Source organism: Amblyraja radiata, chromosome 43 (assembly GCF_010909765.2).
Source record: "Amblyraja radiata isolate CabotCenter1 chromosome 43, sAmbRad1.1.pri, whole genome shotgun sequence".
Classification (NCBI taxonomy): domain Eukaryota; kingdom Metazoa; phylum Chordata; class Chondrichthyes; order Rajiformes; family Rajidae; genus Amblyraja; species Amblyraja radiata.
This window is the reverse complement of record NC_045998.1, coordinates 11,333,308-11,359,095: the sequence shown is the minus strand read 5'-3', so window position 1 is coordinate 11,359,095 and position 25,788 is coordinate 11,333,308. Positions and strand designations below refer to the sequence as shown.

General features: G+C 50.8%; 1 protein-coding gene across 10 annotated transcripts in view; it reads left to right on the top strand.

Moving 5' to 3' along the window:
- LOC116968056 (arf-GAP domain and FG repeat-containing protein 1-like) overlaps positions 1–25,492 on the top strand; it is a 94,780-nt gene extending 69,288 nt beyond the window's left edge. For 6 of the 10 annotated variants that reach the window (XM_033014677.1, XM_033014680.1, XM_033014682.1 and 3 more), the window contains 6 exons: positions 7,705–7,843; positions 8,984–9,057; positions 11,873–11,956; positions 20,179–20,481; positions 21,970–22,064; positions 24,178–25,492. In XM_033014677.1, coding sequence (XP_032870568.1) covers positions 7,705–7,843; positions 8,984–9,057; positions 11,873–11,956; positions 20,179–20,481; positions 21,970–22,064; positions 24,178–24,237 — 755 coding nt within the window. In that variant the 3' untranslated portion in view covers positions 24,238–25,492. The remainder of the gene's footprint in view (positions 1–7,704; positions 7,844–8,983; positions 9,058–11,872; positions 11,957–20,178; positions 20,482–21,969; positions 22,065–24,177) is intronic. The other 4 variants (XM_033014685.1, XM_033014679.1, XM_033014681.1 and 1 more) reach the window with 3 other exon arrangements.
- Positions 25,493–25,788: the final 296 nt, after the last annotated feature.

The window sequence follows — 25,788 nt, the reverse complement described above, 5'->3', positions numbered from 1 at the left end:
TTCAGACTGATTCGGGGGGGGGGGGGGGGGGGAGAGAGAGAGCTAGATAGGGCTCTTAAAAATAGCGGGGTCAGGGGATATGGGGAGAAGGCAGGAACGGGGTACTGATTGGGGATGATCAGCCGTGATCACATTGAATGGCTCGAAGGGCCGAATGGCCTACTCCTGCACCTATTGTCTATTGTCTAAGAGGGGAGGGATAGAGCAAAGCGTGGCAGGTAACAGACAAACACAGGAGGGGTGGGGGTTTAGATAGGCAGATGGTCGGACAGAGATGAAAGAAAAGGATTGAAGAAGGGTCTTGACTCGAAACGTCACCTATTCCTTTTTGCCAGAGATGCTGCCTGGCCCGCTGAGTTACTCCAGCATCCTGTGTTTATCTTCAGTGTAAACCAGCACCTGCAGTTCCTTCCTACACGTGTTGTCACCTACGTTTGGCCACCTTGTCTTGCCTGTTGCACAGTGTTGTTTAGTTTAGAGATACAGCGTGGAAACGGGCCCCTTCAGCTCACCGAGTCCGCCCCGACCAGCGATCCCCACACACTCGCATCACCCTGTACACTTGGGCCACTTCAGTCTCTACCGAAGCCAATTAACCAACAAACCTGTATGTGTTCAGAGAATGGAAGGAAACCGGAGAACCCGGAGAAAAACCATGTGGTCACGGGGAGATCGTACAAATTCCGTACTGACAGCTTCTAACCCGGGTCTCTGGCGCTGTAAGGCAGCCACTCTACCGTTGCGCCACTGTGCCGCTTCTTGTTGTCATTTTGATCAAAGGCATCGGAGCCAGGTCCCCTCGTGTATGTGGACCTCACAATACAATACAATACAATACCGTTTATTTGTCATTTGAACCTCACATGAAGTTCAAACGAAATTTGGTTTCTGCAGTCATACAAGGAAAGAACCAAGACACACACCAACACAATTTACACAAACATCCATCACAGTGAATCTCCTCCTCACTGTGATGGAAGGCAAAGTCTTGTCTCTCCCCTGCTCTCCATTCCTCTCCCGAAGTCAAAGTCAAAGTCCCCGGCGGGCGCTAGCAAGTCCCACGGCCACTTAAAGCCGCGCCGGGCGATGTAAGGCCCTGCTCCGGGTCCCGATGTTGGAGCCCCCGGCGGGCGCTAGCAAGTCCGCGGCCATTTACAGCCGCGCCGGGTGATGTGAGGCCCCGCTCCAGGTCACTCTCAACCCCGCAATTCGGGCGGGAGAAGTCGCCGCTGCCGGTGCCCCGCAAAGCGGTCTCCCACCGGGGACCCGCGAGCTCCCGGTGTCACCATCCACCGGTGTCGGGTCGCAGCCGCGCGCCACCGCAGCTCTCCACACTCCGAAGCCGGCCAGCTCCACGATGGTAGGTCTGCAGCTCCGCCGGCTCCGTGACTTGAGCTGTCGTTCCGGTTGGAGGCCGCTCCATGGTGCTAGGCCCCAACGGCAACGGAGACCCGACAGGGAAAAGGTCGGGTCCCCGTACAGGGAAGAGATCTAAAAGTTTCCCCCACCCACCCCCCCGCCCCCCACACATACACAGTCAAAAACCCACCACAAACTATACCCTCAACAGGACAATAAAATAAAGACAGACGGACTGCAGAGGCCGCTGCGACGTCGGTCGCGCCGCCAACCCACCTAGAGGTCACTTAGTCCCGGTACAATAGACAATAGGTGCAGGAGTAGGCCATTCGGACCTTCGAGGCAGCACCACCATTCAATGTGATCATAGCTGATCATCCCCAGTCTGTATCCCGTTCCTGCCTTCTCCCCATATCCCCTGACTCCACTATCTTTAAGAGCTCTATCTAGCTCTCTGAACCGGCCTCCACCACTCTCTGAGACAGAGAATTCCACAGACTCACAACTCTGTGTGAAAAAATGTTTCCTCGTCTCCGTCCTAAATGGCTTACCCCTTATTCTTAAACTGTGTGTGGCCCCTGGTTCTGGACTCCCCCAACATCAGGAACATGTTTCCTGCCTCTAGCGTGTCCAAACCCTTAACAATCTGCATTGCATGTAAATAAGTGCTGTTTAAAGGCTGATGAGACCTCTTTTCACCATGGGGTGGGAGGGCAGCCTTCAATGCTGGGCTGTTACAAAATTCTTAAGGGGTTGGACAGGCTAGATGCAGGAAGATTATATCCGATGTTGGGGAAGTCCAGAACTAGGGGTCACACAGTTTAAGGATAAGAGGGAAGTCTTTTCGGACCGAGATGAGAAAATCATTTTTTACACAGAGAGTGGTGAATTTGTGGAATTCTCTGCCACAGAAGGTAGTTGAGGCCACAGTTCATTGGCTATATTTAAGAGGGAGTTAGATGTGGCCCTTGTGGCTAAAGGGATCAGGGGGTATGGAGAGAGGGCAGGGATGGGATACTGAGTTGGATGATCAGCCATGATCATGTTGAATGGCGGTGCAGGCTCGAAGGGCTGAATGGCCTACTCCTGCACCTATTGTCTATGTTTCTATGTTTCTCACACTGACAGTCTTGTGAGAGCGGCACAGTGGCACAGCGGGTAGAGCTGTTGACTCACAGCGCCAGAGGTCCAAGTTCCATCCTGACCCCAGATGCTGTCCGTGCCTGTGGAGTTTGCACGTTCTCCCCTGTGACCACGTGGGCTTCCTCGGGTGCTCCAGTATCCTCCCACATCACGAGAACCAGAGGACATAGGTTTAAGGTGAGAGGGGAAAGATTTAGTAAGAAGCTGAGGGGCAACGTTTCCACGTAGAGAGTGGTGGGTGTACGGAGCGAACTGCCAGTGGAAGTCGTTGAGATCGGTGCTACAACAGGTCCATGGACAGGAAGGTTTTAGACAGATATGGGTGAATCGCAGGCAGGTGGGACGAGTACAGATGGGGCATGGGCATATACCCACCATCCTCTGTGTGGAAAAAAAGTCCCTCAGTTTCCTGTTAAATCTTTCCCCTCTCACCTTAAACCTCTGTCCTCTGCTTATGGATCCCCTTACCCTGAGAAAAAGGACTCTGTGCATTCACCCAGTCTATTCTCCTCATGATTTTATACACCTCTATAAGATCACCCCCTCATCCTCCTACACTCCAAGGAATAAAGACCTAGCCTGCCCAACTTCTCCCTATAGCTCAGGCCTCAATGCCCCTCGTGATTTTACGCACCTCTATAAGATCAGACGGTACCCTTTGGTGAAGTGGTCAAACACTGGAGGTCTCTGAGACAATGTGAAGAGGGTGAGAGTTCAGGGTGACGTGAGGAAGAGGGTTTTTGTGCATCGTATTGTTGCAATCTGCAGCACACTTCCTGCAGTTTAGTGTTGTTTAGTTTATTGTCACGTGTACCGAGTCTCAGTGGAAAGCTTTTTATTTACGTGCTATTCAGTCAGCGGAAGACCATGCATGATTACAATCGAACCGTCCACAGTACACAGATAACATGATAAAGGGAATAACGTTTAGTGCAAGATAAGGTCCAGTAAAGTCTGATTCAAGATAGTCCGAGGGTCCCCAATGGCGTAGATGGGAGGTCAGGACCCCCTCTCGAGTTGTTGATAGGATGGTTCAGTTGCCTGATGACAGCCGGGAAGAAACTGTCCCTGCATCTGGAGGTGTGCGTTTTCACATGTGCCTGACGGGAGAGGGGAGAAGAGGGAGTGAGCGGGGTGAGACTGGTCCTTGACGATGCTGCTGGTCTTGCCGAAGCAGCGCACAGGTATGGTGGCGGCAGGTTATATTGTGGACTTCAAGATCGAATTGGATAAAAGCATGACGAAGAAGAGTTTGCAAGGCTGCGGAGAAAGTTGCTTTGTTGTGGAGGAGGAGGAGTATCTCCGTGTAGAGGCTGGGCTAATGGCACCCTGCTGTGCTGTAATCCATCTCCCTCTGCCCAGCCAGTCTGGAGAAGGGTCTCCATCCGAAACGTCACCCACCCATAGTTTAGATTGTTGTTCCAGACTCCTGTACATCGGCGAGACCAAGCGCAGGTTCGGCGATCGTTTCGCTCAACACCTCCTCCCAGTCCGCCTAAACCAACCCGATCTCCCGCTTGCTCCACACTTTAACCCTCCCCCTCCCGTCCCCACACTGACCTTTCTGTCCTGGGCCTCCTCCATTGTCAGAGTGAGGCCCAACGCAAATTGGAGGAACAGCACCACATATTTCGCTTGGGTAGTTTACACCCCAGCGGTATGAAGATTGACCTCTAAATTCAAGTAACCCTTGCTTTCCCTCTCTCTCCATCCCCTCCCCTTCCCAGTTCTCAGACCAGGCTTACTGTCTCTGACTACATTTTATCTCTGTACCGCGCACTCCCCTGACATCCGTTTGAAAAAGGGTCTCGACCCGAAACGTCACCCATTCCTTCTTTCTGGTGATGCTGCCTGCCCCGCTGAGTTACTCCAGCATTTTGTGTCTACCTTCGATTTAAACCAGGTTCTGCAGTTCTTTCCTACGCATACCTTCTTTAATTTAGTTTAGAGATACAGAGTGGAAAAAGGCCCTTCAACCCATCGCCGATCCCTGCATATCAACACTATCCTACACACACTAGGGACAATATTTAGATTTACATCAAGCCCATTTACCTACATACCTGTACGTCTTTGGAGTGTGGAAGATCTCGTAGAAAACCCACGTGGTCACGGGGAGAACGTACAAACTTCGTACAGACAGCACCCGTAGTCGGGATCGAACCCGGGTCTCTGGTGCTGCAAGCTCTGTAAGGCAGCAGCTCAACCCGCTGCATCAGCGTGCCACCCCTAATTCTCTCCAGCGATGCTGAAAATCCTGTGGGTGGGACAATGTTTGACAAGTAAAAGGGGAGTATGATAAATCTAAATGGTAATCTGTATAGTTTTGTTCTGAAGTGGTGCTTATTGGTAGAATGGTGGGTGTGTGGAACGAGCTGCCGGAGGAAGTACTTGAGGCAGGAACTATAACAACATTTGAAAGACACTTAGACGGTATTAGGTTTAGAGGGATATGGACCATACGCAAACCAAATGCGGGCAACTAGCTTAGATAGGGCATTTTGGACAGCATGGACAAGTTGGGCCGAAGGGTCTGTTTCCGTTCTGTATTACTCTTTAAGTGGAGTGCCAACTGCCGCCAGGATTAGTCACGGCGTCAAAGGTTACGGGGAGAATGGGCAGCACGGTGGCGCAGCGTTAGAGTTGCTGCCTCACAGCGGTTCGATTACGACCACGGGCGCTGTCTGTACGGAGTTTGTACGTTCTCCCCGTGACCCACGTGGGTTTTCTCCAGGATCTCCGGTTTCCTCCCACACTCCAAAGAGGTACAGGTTCGTAGGTTAATTGGCTTGGTATAATAATAAATTGTCGCTAGTGTGTGTGTGTAGATTAGTATTAATGAGCGGGGATCATTGCGATTATTATTATTAATAAGTTCACGGAGGGCAGAGGCGACAGCCTCAAAATTAAAGGACCTTCCTTTAGGAGGGAGATGAGGAGGAATTTCTTCAATCAGAGGGTGGTGAATGCGGAATTTATTGCCACAAAAGGCTGTGGAGGCCATCAGTGGATATTTTTAAGACAGAAATAAATAGTATGGGTGTCAGGGGTTATGGGGAGAAGGCAGGAGAATGGGGTTAGGAGGGAGAGATAGATCAGCCATGATTGAATGGCGGAGTAGACAATGGCCCGAATGGCTTCTGCTCCTATCACTTCTGACCTTCTGACCTCTGTGGACGGGCACCAGAACAAAATGACGGTGAAAGATGTGGGGAGTCTGCTGAAGCTTCAGTTGGTGTGTAGATTAGCTGCAGGGAAATGTCTGAAAGATACAATGTGGAAACATGCCCTTTGGCACACCGATCCCACCTTGACCATCCATCACCGGCACGGCGGCACAGCCTTACAGCGCCAGAGACCCGGGCTCCATCCTGACCACGGGTGGTGTCTGTACCGAGTTTGTGCGTTCTCCCCGTGACCGCATGGATGTTCTCCGTCCGGGTGCTCCGGTTTCCTCCCACACTCCAAACTAACACGTACAGGTTTGTCGGTTAATTAGCTTTCGTAAATCGTGTTCTTGTTTCTTCTTTTGTAATTCAATGTCGGATTTTGTTACGGCTTCTCTGCAGTAACCTGGGACAACTATTGTTTAGTTTAGTTTAGAGATACAGCGTGGAAACAGGCCCTTCGGACCACTGAGTCCGCGCCGACCAGCGATCCCCGTACACTAACACTATCCAATACACGAGGGACAATGTACTATTTTTTCCCGAAGCCAATTAACCTACAAACCTGCACATTTTCGGAGTGTGGGAGGAAACCGGAGCACCCAGAGGAAACCCACGCGGGTCACAAGGAGAATGTCCAAACTCTGTACAGACAGCACCTGTAGCCGGGATCGAACCTGGGTCTGTGGCACTGTAAGACAGTAACTCTACTGCTGTGCCACCGTGCTGCCCATTGTATCAAATAGTCGAATATACACAGACTGGGCCCCAAGTTGGTTATGCTACTGACCTTGGAGGGAGGAGATAGTAGATATATGATGTTTTGTGGTGACAGTTAACCTTGGCACTGGGAGGGGTGGATATGTGGGCTGAAGTGATAATGGGACTCCCCCCTCATATCTTTAAGAAACAGGCCCTTCGGCCCACCGAGTCAGTGCCGACCAGCGATCCCCGCACAATAGCGCTATCCTACACACACACACTAGGGACAATTTACAATTCCACAGAAGCCAATTAACCTACAAAACTGTCCGTCTTTGGAGTGTGGGAGGAAACCGGAGCACCCGGAGAAAACCCACGCAGTTCACAGGGAGAACGTTAAAACTCTGTACAGACAGCACCCGCAGTCGGGATCGAACCCGCATCTCTGGCGTGTGAGGCTGCAACTCTGCCGCCGTGCTGCCCCATTGCTGCTCCCACGTCTCCAGTTACTTGGGGCCGCAAGCTGTGGCCAGTTTTGCATGGACAGATCCTGTAAGCTCTGTGTGATAACCCTTAGACCTGGTGCCGGGTATGACAGTATTGCCGTTATGAGTGAGAGGAATGCGAGGCAGTTTAGAGGAGAGATTTTGAGTTTAGAGTGGGGTAAAAGCAATGCTAGCATTTATTTCAAGAGGGCTGGAATACAGGGATGTAATGCCGAGGCTCTATTAGGTGCTGGGCAGGCCGCATATGGCGTATTGGGAGCAATTTTGGGCACCAGATCTGAGGAGGGATGTGCTGGCTCTGGAGAGGGTCCAGAGGAGGTTTACAAGAATGATCCCAGGAATGAGTGGGTTAACATATGATGAGCGTTTGTCGGCACTGGGCCTGTACTCGCTGGAGATTAGAACGATGAGGGGGGGACCTCATTCAAACCTACCGAATGGTGAAAGGCTTGGATAGAGTGGATGTGGAGAGGATGTTTTCACTAGTGGGAGAGTCTAGGACCAGAGGGCACAGCCTCAGAATTAAAGAATGTCCCCCTACGAAGGAGACGAGGAATTTCGTCAAAGGGTGATGAATCCGTGGAATTCTTTGCCATAAAGCACTGTGGAGGCCTTCAATGGAGATTCTTACGGCAGAGATAGATTCTTGATTAGTACGGGTGTCAGGGGTTATGGGGAGAGTGGGATTAGGAGGGAGAGATAGATCAGCCATGATTGAATGACGGAGTAGACTTGATGGGCCGAGTGGCCTCTCTTCCCCTAACACTTATGACCTTATGACCTTCGTAGCGTGTAAGCTGTATTTTCCTGTTCCCTTCTCGGCCCAGCAGGTGGTCAGATGTCCAGCTTCAGTTTCACCTCCGCCGGCCAGCCGGCAGCCTCATCGAGTCAATACACAGGAGGCGAGTACAGCAGCGTCTTTGGTATTGGAGTGCCTTCAAGTCATGCCAGTGCTGGCACTAGCAGGTACAGTGTGGTCACTCCCCTCCCTCCACACCTTGTCTGCCATCATGGTGCTTTCAGTTAGAGCGTGGAACCCACCGAGTCCGCGTCGACCAGCGATCTCCGCACACTGACACTCTCCTACTCACACTAAGGACAATTTCACAATTTCAACTAAGCCAATTAACCTAAAAACTTGCACGCCTTTAGAGTGTGGGAGGAAACCGGAGCACCCGCAGAAAACCCACGCGATCACGGGGAGAACGTACAAACTCCACACGCACGCGCACACACACACACACACACACACACACACACACACACACACACACACACGCACACACACACGCACACACACACACACACACACACACACAGCACCCGTGAGACAGCAAGTTTACTGCGGCACCAGCGTGCCACTCCAGCATGGAAAGGGGCCTTTCAGCTCACCGAGTCTGCGCCAACCAACGAGACCCCATACACTAGTTTAGTTTAGACATGCACCGTGGAAACAGGTCGTTCAGCCCGAGTCGGCGCCGACCATATATACTAGTTCCATATATATATATATATATAATATATCCCCCATATACTCGTTCTATCCTTCACACTGTAGGTAATTTACAGAATCACAGAGAGAAGCACCCTCGACACTGTCCCATCACACACACACACACACACACACACTCCCAGGGCAGTCGACGGCCGCATTGGGGTTGGCTGGCTAGCTGCCCCTCTTCCGGGGTTACGTCCGTGCCCGCGAGTCCCTAGAGAGAGAACACGCGGTGTCCACGGGGACTTTGGAGGCCTTCCGTGTACGCTGGTCGCCGTGGGAGGTCGCGTGTATTGTTGATAAAGTTGGCGATATATTCATCCTTTGTCCGTTTGTTTGTATACTGTCAAAATAGGTAGCCTTTGATTGTGTTTAATACTGTTAATATGTTTATTTTTATTTTCTGAATGAAAGTATTTGTATTATTAAAAAAATAATTAAAAAATGGGTTAGACACAGAATGAACCTCCTCTACACCATCCTGTCACACACACACACACACACACACACACAGTGAGTGCAGGGACTGCAAGGTGTTTAATGCTCCCTTTATATCTTGTGTTAAGATGTTTCAGTTGCTGACGTATCTCCTATTCTCATTTGGTTTTCAGTATCTCCGGAACAGTGAGTGGAAGCCAAGTGCCTACACAGCAATCTGTTGCTACTAGTACAGCTAACTTTGGAGGTATTGTTTATACACAGATCACATCGAGTCATGTTTCCTCACTTGGCCCCATGCTCCTGTTGTGCTAATCCATACTCCATGTCCGCTCTGCTTCAATGCTAGGAAGCGGGGGACTGCCCAGGCACAAAGTGGAGGGTGATGTTGCCATTTGGTCGTGAGGGGGTCCCCCCGTGTGGGTCCCCTCTATGTAAGGATTGTTCCCCTTTACATCGGGGACCTGGTGTGGAAGGCACTGCGCTGAGGAGTCCCGTGTAACCTGTTTATAGCCCAGTTCACAGTCTCGCTAGCCGCCTGCCACTTTTGTGTTCCACGTAAATATGGAGTGTCACAGGGGTGTCAAAGATGAGGACGGTGGGTGTGAGGTTGCAGCCGCTGTTCCAATATCTAAAGGGGTTGCTCCTTGCCTTCTGGCTGCACCTCACACCCACCGTCCTCATCTTTGACACCCCTGTGCGTAAGGGATCGGGTAAAACTGAGGATGCCCTGGTTGGGTTGCCCCTGGGCCATCCGCGAGTCACGTTGCCAGGCGGAATAGGGCACCGCCCAGGTCGGCTGCCTGCCTCTTTACCTGGGTTACGTCCGTGCCCGAGTGGCACTGGAGACGGATTACGAGCGGTCCACGGGCACCCTAGGGGATTTCCGGCACCGCGGGGGGTGGAATGTATCCTTGACAAGGATTGTAAGATAGTTATTTGAAAAGTGATTCGATAAGTTGGTGATTTTGTATTATGGTGGTGGGTGCGATACCACTGTTTTGGTTTATAAATATTATTTTTTATAATAATTGAATAAAGGTTTTTTTATTTTAAAAAAAGAGGGGAGAGAGTGTTACTATTTTTGGATGTGGCCACAGGGGGAGATGGCAGACCTACCGGCAGTCTGTTTGTCTTTTCATTCTTTTTGCTATTTTTTTTTTTTTATAGTTTGTTTTATTGTTCTTTAGTGTGTTTTATGTGGGGGGAGGGGAGTGGGGGAAACTTTTTTCATGTTCTTACCTTCCCGGAGATGTGATCAATTTTGGGATCACATTCTCCGGGTGCTGCGGCCTACAATCGCTGGAGCTGGAAGCCTCCTCGGACTGTCGTGAGCCCCACCCCAGGGCGCGGATTTAACATCGGAGCGGGTCGCTTGCCTGGGATCCCTCCCACCGTAACCACCGCAGACTTTAACATCAAGGGCTCGCAGTCTCGGGTGAGGCCGAGTCAGGTGCCCCAATGCCGCGGAGGGTTCGACCAGCCCCGACGTGAGATACGATCGCCCGGCGCGGGGGAGCTGACATCCCCCCGATGCGGGAGTGGAGCGCCTCGACGCGGAGGGCCTGAACGCCGGCTATGGGAGTCAAGATCGTCCCGTCAACGGGGGCTCGAGGCCCACGACCGAGGAAGAGCTTGGGGAAGGACTTGAACTTTATTTTGCCTTCCACCACTGTGAGGGGTGTGTAGGAGTCACTATGGTGGATGTTCAATGTTAAAATATGTTTTGATTGTTCCGTTTCCAAGATGGCTGCCGGAAGGGAGAGTGAACGCTAGCGCGATTAGCTGCCGCTGCTCTCTCTCTGCATTGGGTATTGTTGATGTCCTTACTATTTATTTTTTATTTTTTGTTGTTATATTTTTTTTTGTTTTGTTTCATTCCACTTACATGTTTTGTAATCTGCTTACTAAATTTTGTAAGGTGTCCTTGAGAGTCCTTGAAAGGCGCCCATAAGTATAATGTATTATTATTATTATTATTATTTTTATAAATGGCACCACAGGTAGAAACGGTGGTCAAAAAAACATTTGGCACTTTGTTCCTTCGTCAGTCAGAGTATTGAGTATAGAAGTTGGGAGGTCATGTTGCAGTTGTATAAGATGTTGGTTAGGCCGCATTTAGAGTATGGCGGTCAGTTCTGGGCACCATGTTATAGGAAAGATATTGTCTAGCTAGAAAGAGTGCAGAGAAGATTTATGAGGATGTTGTTGGGACTCGAGGGCCTGAGCTACAGGGAGAGGTTGAGCAGGCTGGGACTCTATTCCATGCAGCGCAGGAGGATGAGGGGTGGATCTTATAGAGGTGTACAAAATCATGAGAGGAATAGATCGGGTAGATACACACAGAGTCTCTTGCCCTGAGTAGGGGAATCGAGGACCAGAGGACATAGGTTTAGGGTGAGGGGGACCTGTTTTCACGCTGTATCTAGGGTTGCCAACTGTCCCATATTAGCCGGGACATCCCGTATATTGGGCTAAATTGGTTTGTTCCGTATTTGACCGCTACTACTCGGGTCGAGGGGAGTCGGGTCGGACCCCGCCTCACCCGTCCCGATGAAGTGCAGCCCGTGAAGTGCATCAGCAGCAGCAGCAGCAGCAGCGCCTCGCCCGTAGCCCCGTCGGTCGGTCGGCAGCCCGGCCAGCTGTCCGACCTTCGGACCTTCGCTGACCGCCGACACCACCACCACCCCTCCTTCTCACAGCCGATCGTCGGTTCACGAGTTGGACGGAGCACTGGACTGTGCGTGCGACGTCGCGCGGGCCAAAACTCCTCAGCTGGCCCTCCGGCTGGGCTTTGTGTGCAGTCCAGCACCCGGGGCCAACTCATCATTCACCCAGCCACGGCCCAGTCAGTCAACGAATTGCCGTGGGGAATTTGTCCCGTATTTTGACCTTTTGTCCCTTATTTGGGAGTGAGAAAGTTGGCAACCCAAACTGTATACCTCCATCTGGGGTCACTAGAAGCTCAGCCATCCTCCTTGCTGAGAGGCATTTTTCACAGTGCATTAACCTTTAACGCATATATATATATATATTTTCCCTCTTTCTGCCCTGTATTTCAGCTTTCAGTAATCCATTTGCTGCTCCTACTGTCACGGCGCAATCAGCTTCTACCAATCCCTTCCAGACCAACGGGATGGCACCAGGTGAGTCCTCACAGTCTCTCTTCCATTGGCATTCAAGAAAAGCTCTCCTTTTTAAAAAACATTCACTTACCAGCCTTTTTCTAAATTCTCTTCCCCCTCCACTCGCCTCCCCATTGTGGAGCAGCCGGCAGTCCCAAGTCACAGGAGCAGAATGAGGCCACTCGGCCCATCGAGTCTACTCTGTCTTTCAATCATGGCTGATCTGACTTTCCCTCTCAACCCCATTCTCCTGCCTTCTCCCCAGAGCCCTCATCCTCCTTTTGACCTCCTCTTCACCACCTAAACCTCAGTAGCTATTGATGCAAATTGTAAAGCCTTGCCCAGACTGAGGCGATAAAGTGAGATTAGTTAACTGGGTGCCACGGTGGTGCAGCAGGTAGAGCTGCTGCCTCACAGCGCCAGAGAGCCCGGGCTCGATCCTGACTACGGGTGCTGTCCGTACGGAGTTTGCACGTTCTCCCCGTGACCTGCGTGGGTTTTCTCCATGATCTTCGGTTTCCTCCCACACTCCAAAGACGTGCAGGTTTGTAGGTTAATAGGCTTGGTGTAAATGTAAATTGTCCCTGGTGGTTAATGCGCGGGGATCGCTGGTCAGCGCGGACTCAGTGTGTCGAAGGGCCGGTTTCCTTTCTAAACTAAACTAAACTTAATATCACCAAAAAACTTTTTTTTTCTCCCCTGCTCTCCATGTCTCTCCCGATGTCCAAGCCCCAGGCGGGCGATGATAAGTCCCACGGCCATTTTAGGCCGTGCCGGGCGATTTACGGCCCCGCTCCCGGTCTAGAAGTCTCGAAGTTGGAGCCCCCGGCGGGCGCTGGAATGTCCCACGGCCATGAAGCCGTGCTGGGTGATGTACTTCCCCGCTCCGGGTCGTTGCAACCCCGCGACACGGGCTGGAGAAGTCGCGTTGCGGGAGCTCCTGGAAGCGGTCTCTCTCTCCCCCCGGACCCGCGAGCTCCCGATGTCCCAGTCCACCGGACCTGCGGCTGCGTTGCTGGAGCCTCCGAGCCCCAGGAGTCGAGTCGCAGCAGCGAGTCACCACCGCTCCCCACGTTCCGAGGCCGGCCAGCCCCACGATGGTGACTAGTCCGCAGCGCAGTCTCCCGCGCCCCCGGGTCGTTCAGGTTGGAGGCCGCTCCACGGTGCTAGGCCCCAACGACAACGGAGACCCGACAGGGAAAAGGTCCATGCTGCATCTCTAAGCTTAACTACACTAACTCAAACACATTCAAAGCACTGACTTGCACTAAATTACAGATATTTTTCCGAAGTGATTACTCGAATCGATCTTGATCCAGTCGAATTATATAACGCCTTGAAGGTAACAAAATCTCCAGAACTCCAGTAGAGAAGATTGTGGAAGCCAAATCAATGGATATTATTAGGGCAGAGATAGATAGGTTCTTGATTAGTGCAGGTGACAGGGAGTTATGGGGAGATGGCAGGAGAATGGGGTTAGGAGGGAAAGATAGATCAGCCATGATTGAATGGCGGAGTAGACTTGATGGGCCTGTTTCCAAACTGTATCTCTAAACCAAACTAAGATGCCTTATTGGCAGGGCATGGGCGGTAGAGTTGCTGCCTCACAGCGCCAGAGATCCGAGTTCGATCCTGGCAATGGGTGCTGTCCGTACGGAGTGTGTACGTACTCCCCGTGATCTGTGTGGGTTTTCTCCGGGATAGACAATAGACAATAGGTGCAGGAGTAGGCCATTTGGCCCTTCAATGTGATCATGGCTGATCATCCCCAATCAGTACCCCGTTCAAGCCTTCTCCACATATCATATAACACCATATAACCATATAACCATATAACAATTACAGCACGGAAACAGGCCATCTCGACCCCTCTAGTCCGTGCCGAACACATAATCTCCCCTAGTCCCATATACCTGCGCTCAGAATATAACCAAAAATCCCCTGACTCCGCTATCTTTAAGAGCCCTATCTTGCTCTCTCTTGAAAGCATCCAGAGAACCTGCCTCCACTGCCCTCTGAGGCAGAGAATTCCACAGACTCACCACTCTCTGTGAGAAAAAGTGTTTCCTCATCTCCGTTCTAAATGGCTTACCCCTTATTCTTAAACTGTGGCCCCTGGTTCTCTGGTTTCCTTCCACACTCCAAAGACATACAGGATTGTAAACTAATTAGCTTTGTAAAATTGTAAATTGTCCCTAGTGTGTGTAGGATAGCGTTAATGTGCAGGGATCGCTGGTCAGCTGCGGACTCGGTGGGCCTGTTTCCGCGCTGTATCTCTAAACTAAACTAAACTAAGATGTCTGGAATAACTCAACGGGACAGGCGGCATCGGGATAGAAGGAATATGTGACGTTTCGGGTCGAGACCCTTCTTCAGACTCAATCTGAAGTCTTAAGACCAAGTCTGAAGAAAGGTGTTAGAGGTGGGGGTTGATGTTGCAGTTGTATAAGACATTGGTGAGGCCGTATTTAGAGTATTGTGTTCAGTTCTAGCCACCATGTTAACTTTTTCACACATGGTGCCCAGAACTAAATACAATATTCTAAATGCGGTCTCACCAATACAACATGACCTCCCAACTTCTATACTCAATATTGTTTAAGAAAGAACTGCAGATGCTGGTAAAATCGAAGGTAGACATACTGGAGAAACTCAGCGGGTGAGGCACCATCCACGGAGAGAAGGAATTGGCGACGTTTCAAGTCGAGACCCTTCTTACTCTGACTGGCTAGACTCACCTCTCTGCATTTGGCCCATATCCTTCTTAACCTGTCCTATCCTTGTACCTGTCCAAATGTCTTATAAAGGCAGTGATAATACCTGCCTCAAATATCTCCTCTGGCAGCATGTTTCATACACTGTGCAAAAGTTGCCCCTCAGGTTCTTATTAAACTTTCCCCCTCACCTTAAACCTATCTTCTCAGGTTCTTGATTCCACTATTCTGGGTAAAAGACTGTGCATCTACCCCAACTCTTCCCCTCATGATCTTATACACCTCTGTAAGATCACCCCTCATCCTCCTATGTTCCAAGAAATAAAGACCTATCCTGCCCAACCTCTTCCTGTATCTCAGGCCTTCGAGTCCTGGCAACATCCTCCAAAACAAATCTTCTGCACCCTTTCCAGCTTAACATCTTTCATATAACAAGCTGACCAGAACTGAACACAATACTCCAAATGTGGCCTTGCCAATGTCTTGTACAACTGTAACATAACCTCCCAACTTCTATACTCACTACTCTGACTGATGAAGGCCAATGTGTCGAAACCCTTCTTGATCACCCTATCTACCTGAGACACCACTTTCAAGAAGATGACCAAGTATGAAGAGCTGGTCATAGACTGCCGCAAGCAGGGCTGGAAGGCAAGGTGTATCGAGGTTGGCTGCAGAGGTTTTGCAGGGCCATCGCTCTACAAAGCCTTGAGTGCACTGGGCATAAACAGAGTGGCGAGGAGAAAGGCCATCAAGAACACCACAGAGGCAGCGGAGAAGGCCTCGCGATGGCTCTGGATCAGGAGAGGAGGTCAATGGGGAGGAACGAATGCCACCTGAACACAAGTCGTGGTCTGATCAACTGGGTCGCCTGGGCGAGGGTGTCTGATGTTGAAAGACCCGAAACACCCAATGACCCCAGGTTACATCACTGATGATGTGTTCAGGAGCATCAAGAGATGTATTTTTATCAATACACTTGCACTCTTAGCTCCCTCTGCTCTACAACACCCCTTCCCCCATAGCTCTTCCATTCAGTGTGAAGGTCGTGGCCTGGTATTCCGGTACTCCGGCTTCCTCCCGCGCCCCAAAGACGTGCAGGTTTGTGGGTTAATTGACCCTCGGAGAAACTGCCGCAAATGTGTAGAGAGTGGGATTACGTGGAACTAGTCTGGATGGGTGATGGATGGTTGGCGTGGACTTGATGGGCCGAGGTTGTCGTGCTGTATCACTCAACTAAAACTACCTACAGGCGATTGTTGGATATTCATCTTTATGGTTGTAACGATGGCAAGAAGGGGCGCAGCGGTAGAGTTGCTGCATAAAAGCTCTGTCCCACTGTACGAGTTCATTCAAGAGCTCTCCCGAGTTTTAAAAAAAATCAAACTCGTGGAAGCACGTAGAATGTACGTAGCGGGTACGTCGGAGCTCGGGGACGTGTCTTACGGGTTCGTAACGCTAACGGCGGGTACTCGGGAAACGCGGAAGACTCGTGAAGATTTTTCAACATGTTGAAAAATGTCCACGAGAGCCCTGAGTACCGACGAGCAGCCATTACCGTAAATCTCCGAGTTCGAATCAGGGCAAACTTGGGAGAACTCTTGAATGAACTCGTACAGTGGGACGGGGCTATTACAACCCCAGCGACCCGGGTTCCATCCTGACTACGGGTGCTGTCTTTACGGAGTTTGTACATTCTTCCCGTGATCTGCGTGGGTTTTCTCCAGGTGCTCCGGTTTCCTCCCATATTCTAAAGACATACAGGCTACCAGGTGAATAGGCTTTGGTAAAATTTGTTCATTGTCCCTACAGTGTGTGTAGGATAGTGCTAGTGTGCGGGGATCGCTGGTCGGCACTGACATGGTGGACAAAGGGTCTGTTTCCACGAGGTATTTCATTGTAGTTTTGAAGTTGTAGAGATACAGCGGGGAAACAGCCCCTTCGGCCCATCGAGTCCACACAGACCAGCAATCCCCGCACGCTGACACTATCCTACTCACACCAGGGACAATTTACATTTATACCAAGCCAATGAATCTACAAACATGCACGTCTTTAGAGTGTGGGAGGAAACCGGAGATCCTGGAGAAAACCCACGCAGGTCACGGAGAGAACGTACAAACTCCGTACAGACAGCACCTGTATTCGGGATTGAACCCGGGTCTCCGGCGATGTGAGGCAGCAACTCTACCGCAGCGCCACCGTGCCGCCTAGATCTCTAACTAAATTAAACTGTCAACATTCGCTACCGTTCCATCACGATTCGGATAGCAATCGGTTGTGTGTAACCACCATTATAACAGGGACATCCAGATACCTGCTGTCAGTGATTTCCTGTGTAGGAAGGAACTGCAGATGCTGGTTTAAACCGAAGATAAGACACACAATACTGGAATAACTCAGCGGGACAGGCAGCATCTCTGGAGAGAAGGAATGGGTGACGTTTCGGGTCGAGGCCCTTCTTCAGACCCCTGCATTTCCTGCTCCTTTACAGGATGAGATCTTTTGCAACCTTCTCCAGTGTAACCTTCAGTAATCTGTGATCTGTTGAGAAGTTCAGGTATTTATGAAGCATTCTCGCTGCAAAGTACCCTGAATATGTTCTGCTTCGTCGCTTGAGGTGTGACTGCGTTTTGTAATGGTGTGCTAAAATAATTACCGCTTCCCGACCTTGTGGAACTTAAAGCAAAGACTAATTTAAATGTGTCGACTTTAATTCCCTTGTAACTATTTTGCAGCGCACTGAATTTTTAAATAGTACTTTGTTTTTTTAAGAAAGGTTTAATATATTTCTGCTTCTAACAACCACGTATGTTTTGATCTGTATTTTGTACGTTGTGCAGTGTTCCAATCGAATTGTGTTCGCTTTCCTGTCTGTGTAAAGTCTTTGGTGCTTCAAGTCATCTCTGTTGCTAGGCCTCTCGGCAAAACCTCCACGGTTTAGGTTTAGTATTGCCACGTGCACCGGCGTACAGTCAAAGGCTTTGTTTTGCGTGCCATCCCATCAAATGTGTGGCACAGTGGCACTTCGCTAGTGTTGCTGCCTTGCAGTTCAGTTTAGATAATTGTCACGTGTACTGAGGTACAGTGAAAAGCTTTTGTTGTGTGGGCCAAACAGCCACGGAAAGACAATACATGATTGCAATCGAGCCGTTCGCAGTGATGAGGGAATAACGTTTAGTGCAAGGTAAAGCCAGTAAGGAACGATTAAAGATAGTCCGAGTGTTTAAGAAGGAACTGCAGATGCTGGAAAAATCGAAGGTAGACAAAAACGCTGGAGAAACTGCCAAAAGTGGGTGAGGCAGCATTTATGGAGCAAAGGAATAGGTGACGTTTCGGGTCGAGACCCTTCTTCAGACTAAAGATAGTCTGAGGGTCCCCGATGAGGTAGATAGTAGTTCAGGACTGCTCTCTGTAAGCAGTAGGATGGCTCAGTTGACTGATAATACCTGGAAAGAAACTGTCCCTTAATCTGGAGGTGGGCCTTTTCACACTCCTACACCTTTTGCCCGATGGGAGAGGGGAGAAGAGGGAGTGGCCAGACCCGGGTTCGATCCTGACGTGGGGTGCTGTCTGTACGGAGTTTGCACATGGGTTTTCTCCGGGTGCTCCGCTTCCCTCCCGCATTCCGAAGACGTGCGGGTTTGTAGGTTAATTGTCTTCCTAAATTGTCCCGAGTGTGTAGGATAGAACTAGTGCATGGGTGATCGATGGTCGGCACGGACACAGTGGGCCGAAGGGCCTGTTTCCACGCTGTATCGCTAAACTAAACTAAATTGAATCAGATAATACTATACATAAATATAATAAAACCAAACTCAAACACGATAGATAGAGCGAAGAGTAAAGGGCCTGTCCCACTTGAGCGTCATTTGCGTGTCATTTACGTGACATCGTTTACGCGTCACGACATACGTGATGCGTGCATTACGAGCGCATGGTACATGGTGACGTGCAGTTTCGCGCGGCACCCCAGGATTTTGGGATTCACAAAATCTTCGCGCACCGCCTGCGTGATGTGCTAATGACGCCCCAAGTGGGACAGACCCTTAAGATACAGAATGCAAAATATAATTCTACTGAGTCCACGCCTACCAGCGATCGCCCCGTACACTAGCACTATCCTACACGCAAGGGACAATTTACAATTTTTTTTTACCAAAGCCAATTAACCTACAAACCTGCACGTCTTTGGAGTGTGGGAGGAAACCGGAGCACCCACCGTGCTATGCGACGGCACTGTGGCGCAACAGTAAAGCTGCTGCCTCACAGCGCCGGAGACTCGGGTTCGATCCTGACCTCGGGTGCTGTCAGTGCGTGTGTGTGTGTGCGTGACGTTTGCACGTTCTCCCTGTGACCGCGTCGGTTTCCTCAGGGTGCACTGGTTTCCTCCCAACTCCCATAAGAATTGTAGGCAAATTATCTTTTGTAAATTGCCTCTTGTGTGTAGGATCCGAATGCGGGATAATATAGAACTAGTGTGAACGGGTGATCGATGGTTGGCACGGGATAATATAGAATGTGTTTGAATGGATGATCGATGGTTGGCACGGGATAACATAGAACTAGTGTGTTTGAATGAGAGATCTATGGTCAGCAGGGACTCAGTGCGTTGATAAAAGGCCTGTTTCCACTCTATCTCTAAACTAAACTAAGGAGCCTTATGGGCAGCGCAGTGGTGTCGCGGTAGAGTTGCTGCCTCACAGCGCCAGAGACCTGGGTTTGATCCTGTCTACGGGTGCTGTCTGTACGGAGTTTGTACGTTCTCCCTGTGACCTGCGTGGGTTTTCTCCGGGATCTCTAGTTCCCTTCCACACTCCAAAGGTGTACAGGTTTGTAGGCTAATCGGCTTTGTATAATTGTAAAATGTACCTAGCGTGTGTAGGATAGCGTTCGTGTGTGGGGACCGCTGGTCGACTGCGGACTCGGTGGGCCGAAAGGCCTGTTACCGCGATGTGTCTCTGAAACTAAACTAAACTAAGATGATTGGAGTAACTCAGCAAGACTGGCAGAATCTCTGGGTAGAAGGAATGCATTGCTTCCATCCAGAGATGCTGCCTGTCCCGCTGGGTTACTCCAGTATTTTGTGTCTAAAACTAAGATGACTCTAAACTGACAGCCATGTTTCAGGATGGAGATCAGAACGGGTTTGTACCACTTCCCCCAGTTCAACTCAACAGCCCTGTGGCGTTGTGTTGTGTTGTGTTGTGTTGTGCTCATTGCTGTAAGAAGCCACAGGTGCCATCGAGTGTTCTGGGGCTTACCCCTTATTCTTAAACTGTGTGTGTGAGGCCCCTGGTTCTGGACTCCCCCAACATCGGGAACATGTTTCCTGCCTCTAGCGTGTCCAAGCCCTTAACAATCTTATATGTTTCAATGTTATCGTGGCTGATCATCTAAAATCAGTAACCCCGTTCCTGCTTTCTCCCCATATCCCTTGATTCCGTTTGCCCGAAGAGCTAAATCGAACTCTCTCTTGAAAACTAACGCCTCCTCCTCCTCCTCCTCCTCCTCTCGCTCTCCCTGCAGTGTACGGAGTGCAGACCGCGTACGGATCCGTGGCGCCCACTGCCGTCCCCGGCGGCTTTGTCCGGTTCCCGCAGCACCCGTTCTCGCAGCAGCAGCAGCAGCAGCAGCAGCAGCAACAGCAGCAGCAGCCTCACCCTCAGCAGCAGCAGCAGCAGCACCAGGCCTTTGGCCAGCAGCAGTCCTACCCGCAGCAGCAGCAGCAGCAGCCGTTCCCCGTCCAGCAAGGATACAGCCAGCAGCAGCATGCGTTTGCCCAGCAACAGGCCTTCCTGCAGCAACAGGCCTTCGCTCAGCAGCACAATGGTAAGACGCTCCACTTTGATCCTCAGACGTACCTATAACTATATCTACTACCCACCCACCTACCTACCTCTGTATCTACAATTGGAGCGATTGTGATCTGCTCGGGGCACCGTGTTATAGCAAAGATCTTCTTCTTCTTTTCGTGTCCATCTTGTCACAAACGTTGACCTCGCTGTCATCGTCCGTCCTGAAAAGGACGCAAGCTTCCGTCGACAATTAGTGGGAGCCGTCACTTGTCGCAATAGATGATGGTGGTAGCAGAATTAGTTCAGGATACTTCCAGTTCCCAGCCCCGTGGTGTGACGCTTCTGCTGTGGGGCCAACAATATAATAAACGAGGGAGAAAAAAAGGATCAGTGTCTATACTGTATATACACACACTCACAAGTACACACACACACACTTATATATATATATATATAGCTATAACTAGACTAAGTGGGACCCATTGGGTCCCATGTTTACACGGGAGGGCTGGACCCCAACGCAATATTCCACCTCTCCACAATTCCAATATTGCTGGCCAGTGGGCGGGGGGCTTTCTGGAGCGCTAGTATGGGTGTTGTGGGCCGAAGGGACTGTTTCCAGAGGGCGAGTATGGGCATTGTGGGACGAATGGATTAATGGGCTGGCAGCTCAGAGAGCCGTGAGCCTCTCGCTTCCTCTGTCTCGCAGAGACTGAGTGAGGCACGACACTTCCGGGCTTTATAGAAACATAGAAATTAGGTGCAGGAGTAGGCCATTCGGCCCTTCGAGCCTGCACCGCCATTCAATATGATCATGGCTGATCATCCAACTCAGTATCCCGTACCTGCCTTCTCTCCATACCCTTTGATCCCCTTATAGTCCCTACCCCCTGCTGCCAGCGGGGGCAGCAGAGAGAATGGCGACATTTTAAAAAACACGAATAACTCTCTGACTTTTCATCGATGGGAAAAAATCCTCCAGTCCAATCTGGTGGAGGGGGACTCTGAGCGAGGTGGCCAAAAATGACCGCCGTAAGTGGCGGCGTTCTCTCGGAAATCACGAAACAAAAAGTTGAAAGCGGTCAAGATCTTAGTTTTAGTAATATAGATAATTATTATAATATTAGTATATTGCAGTTCAGAGCTTAACGTCAAGCTGGAATGGGCACATTGGCCTTCATCGGCCCGTGTATTGAGTACAGAAGACCGACACAAAATGCTGGAGCCACTCTCTGTCTCTCGGACGGCACGGTGGCGCAGCGGTAGAGTTGCTGCCTCACAGACCCGGGGTTCGATCCAAACTACGGGTGCTGTCTGCATGGAGTCTGTACGCTCTCCCTGGCTGTGGGTCTTCTCCAGTCTAAGAGATGATGTAGTGTGATCTGAGGTGATCCTTGCTATCATGAAGGAGTTAGTCTTGAATAATTCTACCGTGCTCGGTGTGGTCTGAATAAAGAGAGCCTGTGTTTTGAGGTGTTCCCCGAGTGTGTGTTAAATGGCCTGTCTCTTGTGTGTTGTGTAGGAGCTGGATTTGCTGCCTTCGGGCAGCCCAAAGTAATGCAGCGACCAATGGGGCCATTGATACAAGGAGGTGGAGCTCCCAGCAACCCGTTCATGGTAGGTGTGACAACCCGCTTCCTTCCTGCTTAACCTTAATGGGCGTCACGGTGGTGCAGCGGTAGAGTTGCTGCCTTACAGCGCCAGGGACCCGGGTTCGATCCCGACTACGGGTGCTTGTCTGTATGGAGTTTGTACTTTCCCTCCGTGGCCTGCATGGGTTTTCTCCGGGATCTTCGGTTTCCTCCCACACTCCAAAGACGTACAGGTTTGTAGGTTAATTGGCTTCGGTATAAATGTAAATTGTCCCTAGTGTGTGTAGGACAGTGCTCGTGTGCGGGGATCGCTGGTCCGCGCGGACTCTGTGGGCCCAGAAGACAGACACAAAATGCTGGAGTAACTCAGTGGGACAGGCAGCATCGGGGAATTCATTGCCTCAGAAGGCCATGGAGGCCTAGTCAAACAATGGATACTTTTTTAGGCAGTGATAGTGAGATTCTTGATTAGTGCGGGTGTCAGGGGCTTGGGGGAGAAGACGGGAGAATGGGGATAGAAGGGAGAGATAGATCAGCCGTGATTGAGTAGACTTGATGGGTGGAATGGCTCAATTCTGCTCCCATCACTTGTGAACCTACCTGTGGTGAGAAGGTTTTAAGAATAAGGAGTAAGCCATTTAGAACGGAGACGAGGAAACACTTTTTCTCACAGAGAGTGGTGAGTCTGTGGAATTCTCTGCCTCAGGCGGTGGAGGCCGGCTCTCTGGATGTTTTCAAGAGAGAGCTAGATAGGGCTCTTAAAAATAGCGGAGTCGGGATATGGGGAGAAGGCAGGAACGGGGTACTGATTGGGGATGATCAGCCGTGATCACATTGATCGAAGGGCCAAATGGCCTGCTCCTGCACCTATTGTCTATTGTCTAGTGTCTAAGGTATGGGTGGCACTTCCACACTTCGACCCGAAACGTCAACCCATTCCTTCTCCCCAGAGATGCTGCCTGTCCTACTGAGATATTCCACCATTTTGGGCTGATGAGCTCCTAGCGGCCAACGGCTATGCACACTTGATGAGAAGTTGCGATCACTGTCGTACATAGCATTGTAAGGAGAGCCCGTCTGAAACCAGCACCAGTGCGTCGCTTATGTTTTCTTCTTCTTCTTCTTTCGTGTGGCGTGCACAGCCTAAAGTTGTAGGACAACTTGTGCTATTTGATAGAAACATAGAAAATAGGTGCAGGAGTAGGTCATTCGGCCCTTCGAGCCTGCACCGCCATTCAATATGATCATGGCTGATCATCCAACTCAGTATCCTGTACCTGCCTTCTCTCCATACCCCCTGATCCCTTTAGCCACAAGGGCCACATCTAACTCCCTCTTAAATATAGCCAATGAACTGTGGCCTCAACTACCTTCTGTGGCAGAGAATTCCACAGATTCACCACTCTCTGTGTGAAAAATGTTTTTCTCATCTCAGTCCTAAAAGACTTCCCCCTTATCCTTAAACTGTGTGACCCCTTGTTCTGGACTTCCCCAACATCGGGAACAATCTTCCTGCATCTAGCCTGTCCAACCCCTTAAGAATTTTGTAAGTTTCTATAAGATCCCCCATCAATCTTCTAAATTCTAGCGAGTACAAGCCGAGTCTATCCAGTCTTTCTTCATATGAAAGTCCTGATATCCCAGGAATCAGTCTGGTGAACCTTCTCTGTACTCCCTCTATGGCAAGAATGTCTTTCCTCAGATTTGGAGACCAAAACTGTACGCAATACTCCAGGTGTGGTCTCACCAAGACCCTGTACAACTGCAGTAGAACCTCCCTGCTCCTATACTCAAATCCTTTTGCTATGAATGCTAACATACCATTTGCTTTCTTCACTGCCTGCTGCACCTGCATGCCTACTTTCAATGACCGGTGTACCATGACACCCAGGTCTCGTTGCATCTCCCCTTTCCTAATCGGCCACCATTCTTCCGTTTGTGCACGTCGAGTTGATTGCATTAGTCGAAACAGGGCGGACCACGTGAAGGTTGCAATCTTCCACCCCGCTAATGTTTTCATCGATTTAGTAATAATTTGGTGTAAGCCAGCATGTGCTTACCGCTGGTCCCAGGCCACTCCTGCTCTGTGTGTGACTGTGTACACGGTGGATTAATCACCCTCTGCTTTCTCTCCGCAGACTGGAGCCCCACCAGGACAGTTTGCAGCAGGAAACACATCCACCAACCCCTTCTTATAGTCAGTGACCTGTAGTACTTCCAGCATGTGGCTCTTCCAGGATGGCCTTAAAGCACGTCGACCAACAGCTGTAACCTATGCCACGCCAGTACACATGTTTCTATACTTTGGTGGTGACAGGGAGGGGCCGGGGGGAGTTGTTGGGAGAAGCAACACATTGGGAAATATTTCTCCTATTGTAATCGTTCAACGTATCTGCGATCAAATTCCAGCACAGGGGGGGAGGGGGAGGGGGGGGGGAGGGACACAGCTCTGGACGCTTTAGAGTGAAGGGGAGCCAAGATATTTGCCAGCTGTTTCTCACGGAGGCTCCGGGAAGGAGATGAACGGGTTAAATGGCTGTGGGCCACACAGCGGCGGGAGATCCCCACACTCAGCTCCTAGCGTGGGTTCATTTACCTGTCGGTGGGAAGTTGTCGACCCTGCTCGATCCCCACTCTCAAGGTGAGCAGCCGGGGCGACTTTCCCCTCGAGATGCTGAGACCACATCGCAACTAGGGTAGGGTTTGGGTGGTGGGGGTTGCTGTTTGACTGGGAAGTCTCCCCCGTGAAGATTCTCCAACAATTTTCCCCCGTTGAGGAATTGCAACCTCCCGTACATGGGGCGGGTGTGGGGGGGGGGGTGGGGAGACACTTGGCGTCACCTCTTTATCAAACGCCCAGTGTCTGGGGATCTCCCGCTTTTCCCCAACCCCCTACAGGGCCTGGTTTGGACCTTAGGCTGACTTGGTTCCCAGTGGCGATGATAGACAAGGAGTTGCACCCCCTACCTACCTCCTCCCAGCCTGCCCGCTCCCCCTTTCTCACCCGTTCCCCTTGCCCCGTTACTAACCCCCTAGGGCCACAGTCTTCCCTGTGCCTCGCCTCCCCTCCCCACACAGTCCCCACAGACGATTCATCAATTCATCCTGCCCGCCACCTCTCGCTTTTCCATTTGCCCCGTACCCCTTCCCACACAGCCCCCCACAGACGTTTCATGCTGCCCGCTTCCCCAGCCACCCTCCCACCCCCCTCGCATTTCCCTTTGCCCCCTTACTTACTCCCACCCCCGCAACTGTCCCCTCCCCACACAGCCCCCACAGACGTTTCAACCTGCACCCCCCACCCCTTGCCCCAGGGCCGTTGTCTACCCTGTCGTCTGGCCGGCTGCTGTACTGGAAGCTCGGGCTTGTTTCTGTGTTTTTTTTTAAAATTGTTACACCGATTCCGCTGTGTTCTACTGTTCATTCAAAATATATATTTTGTTCATCAATCAACGCAGGCTGCAAAAACCCTCGTGATTTGGCTCCGTCCTCAAGGCTGTCTCTCACCCGCACCTCACACGCCGTGCAGACGCACACACACACACACACACACACACACATAGGCATATACACACACAGGCACGCACGCGCACACACACACACATAGGCACGCACACACACACAACACAAGCACACACACAGGCACGCACGCGCACACACATAGGCATATACACACACATAGGCACATACACACAGGCATGCACGCACACACACACAGGCACGCACGCGCACATACATAGGCATATACA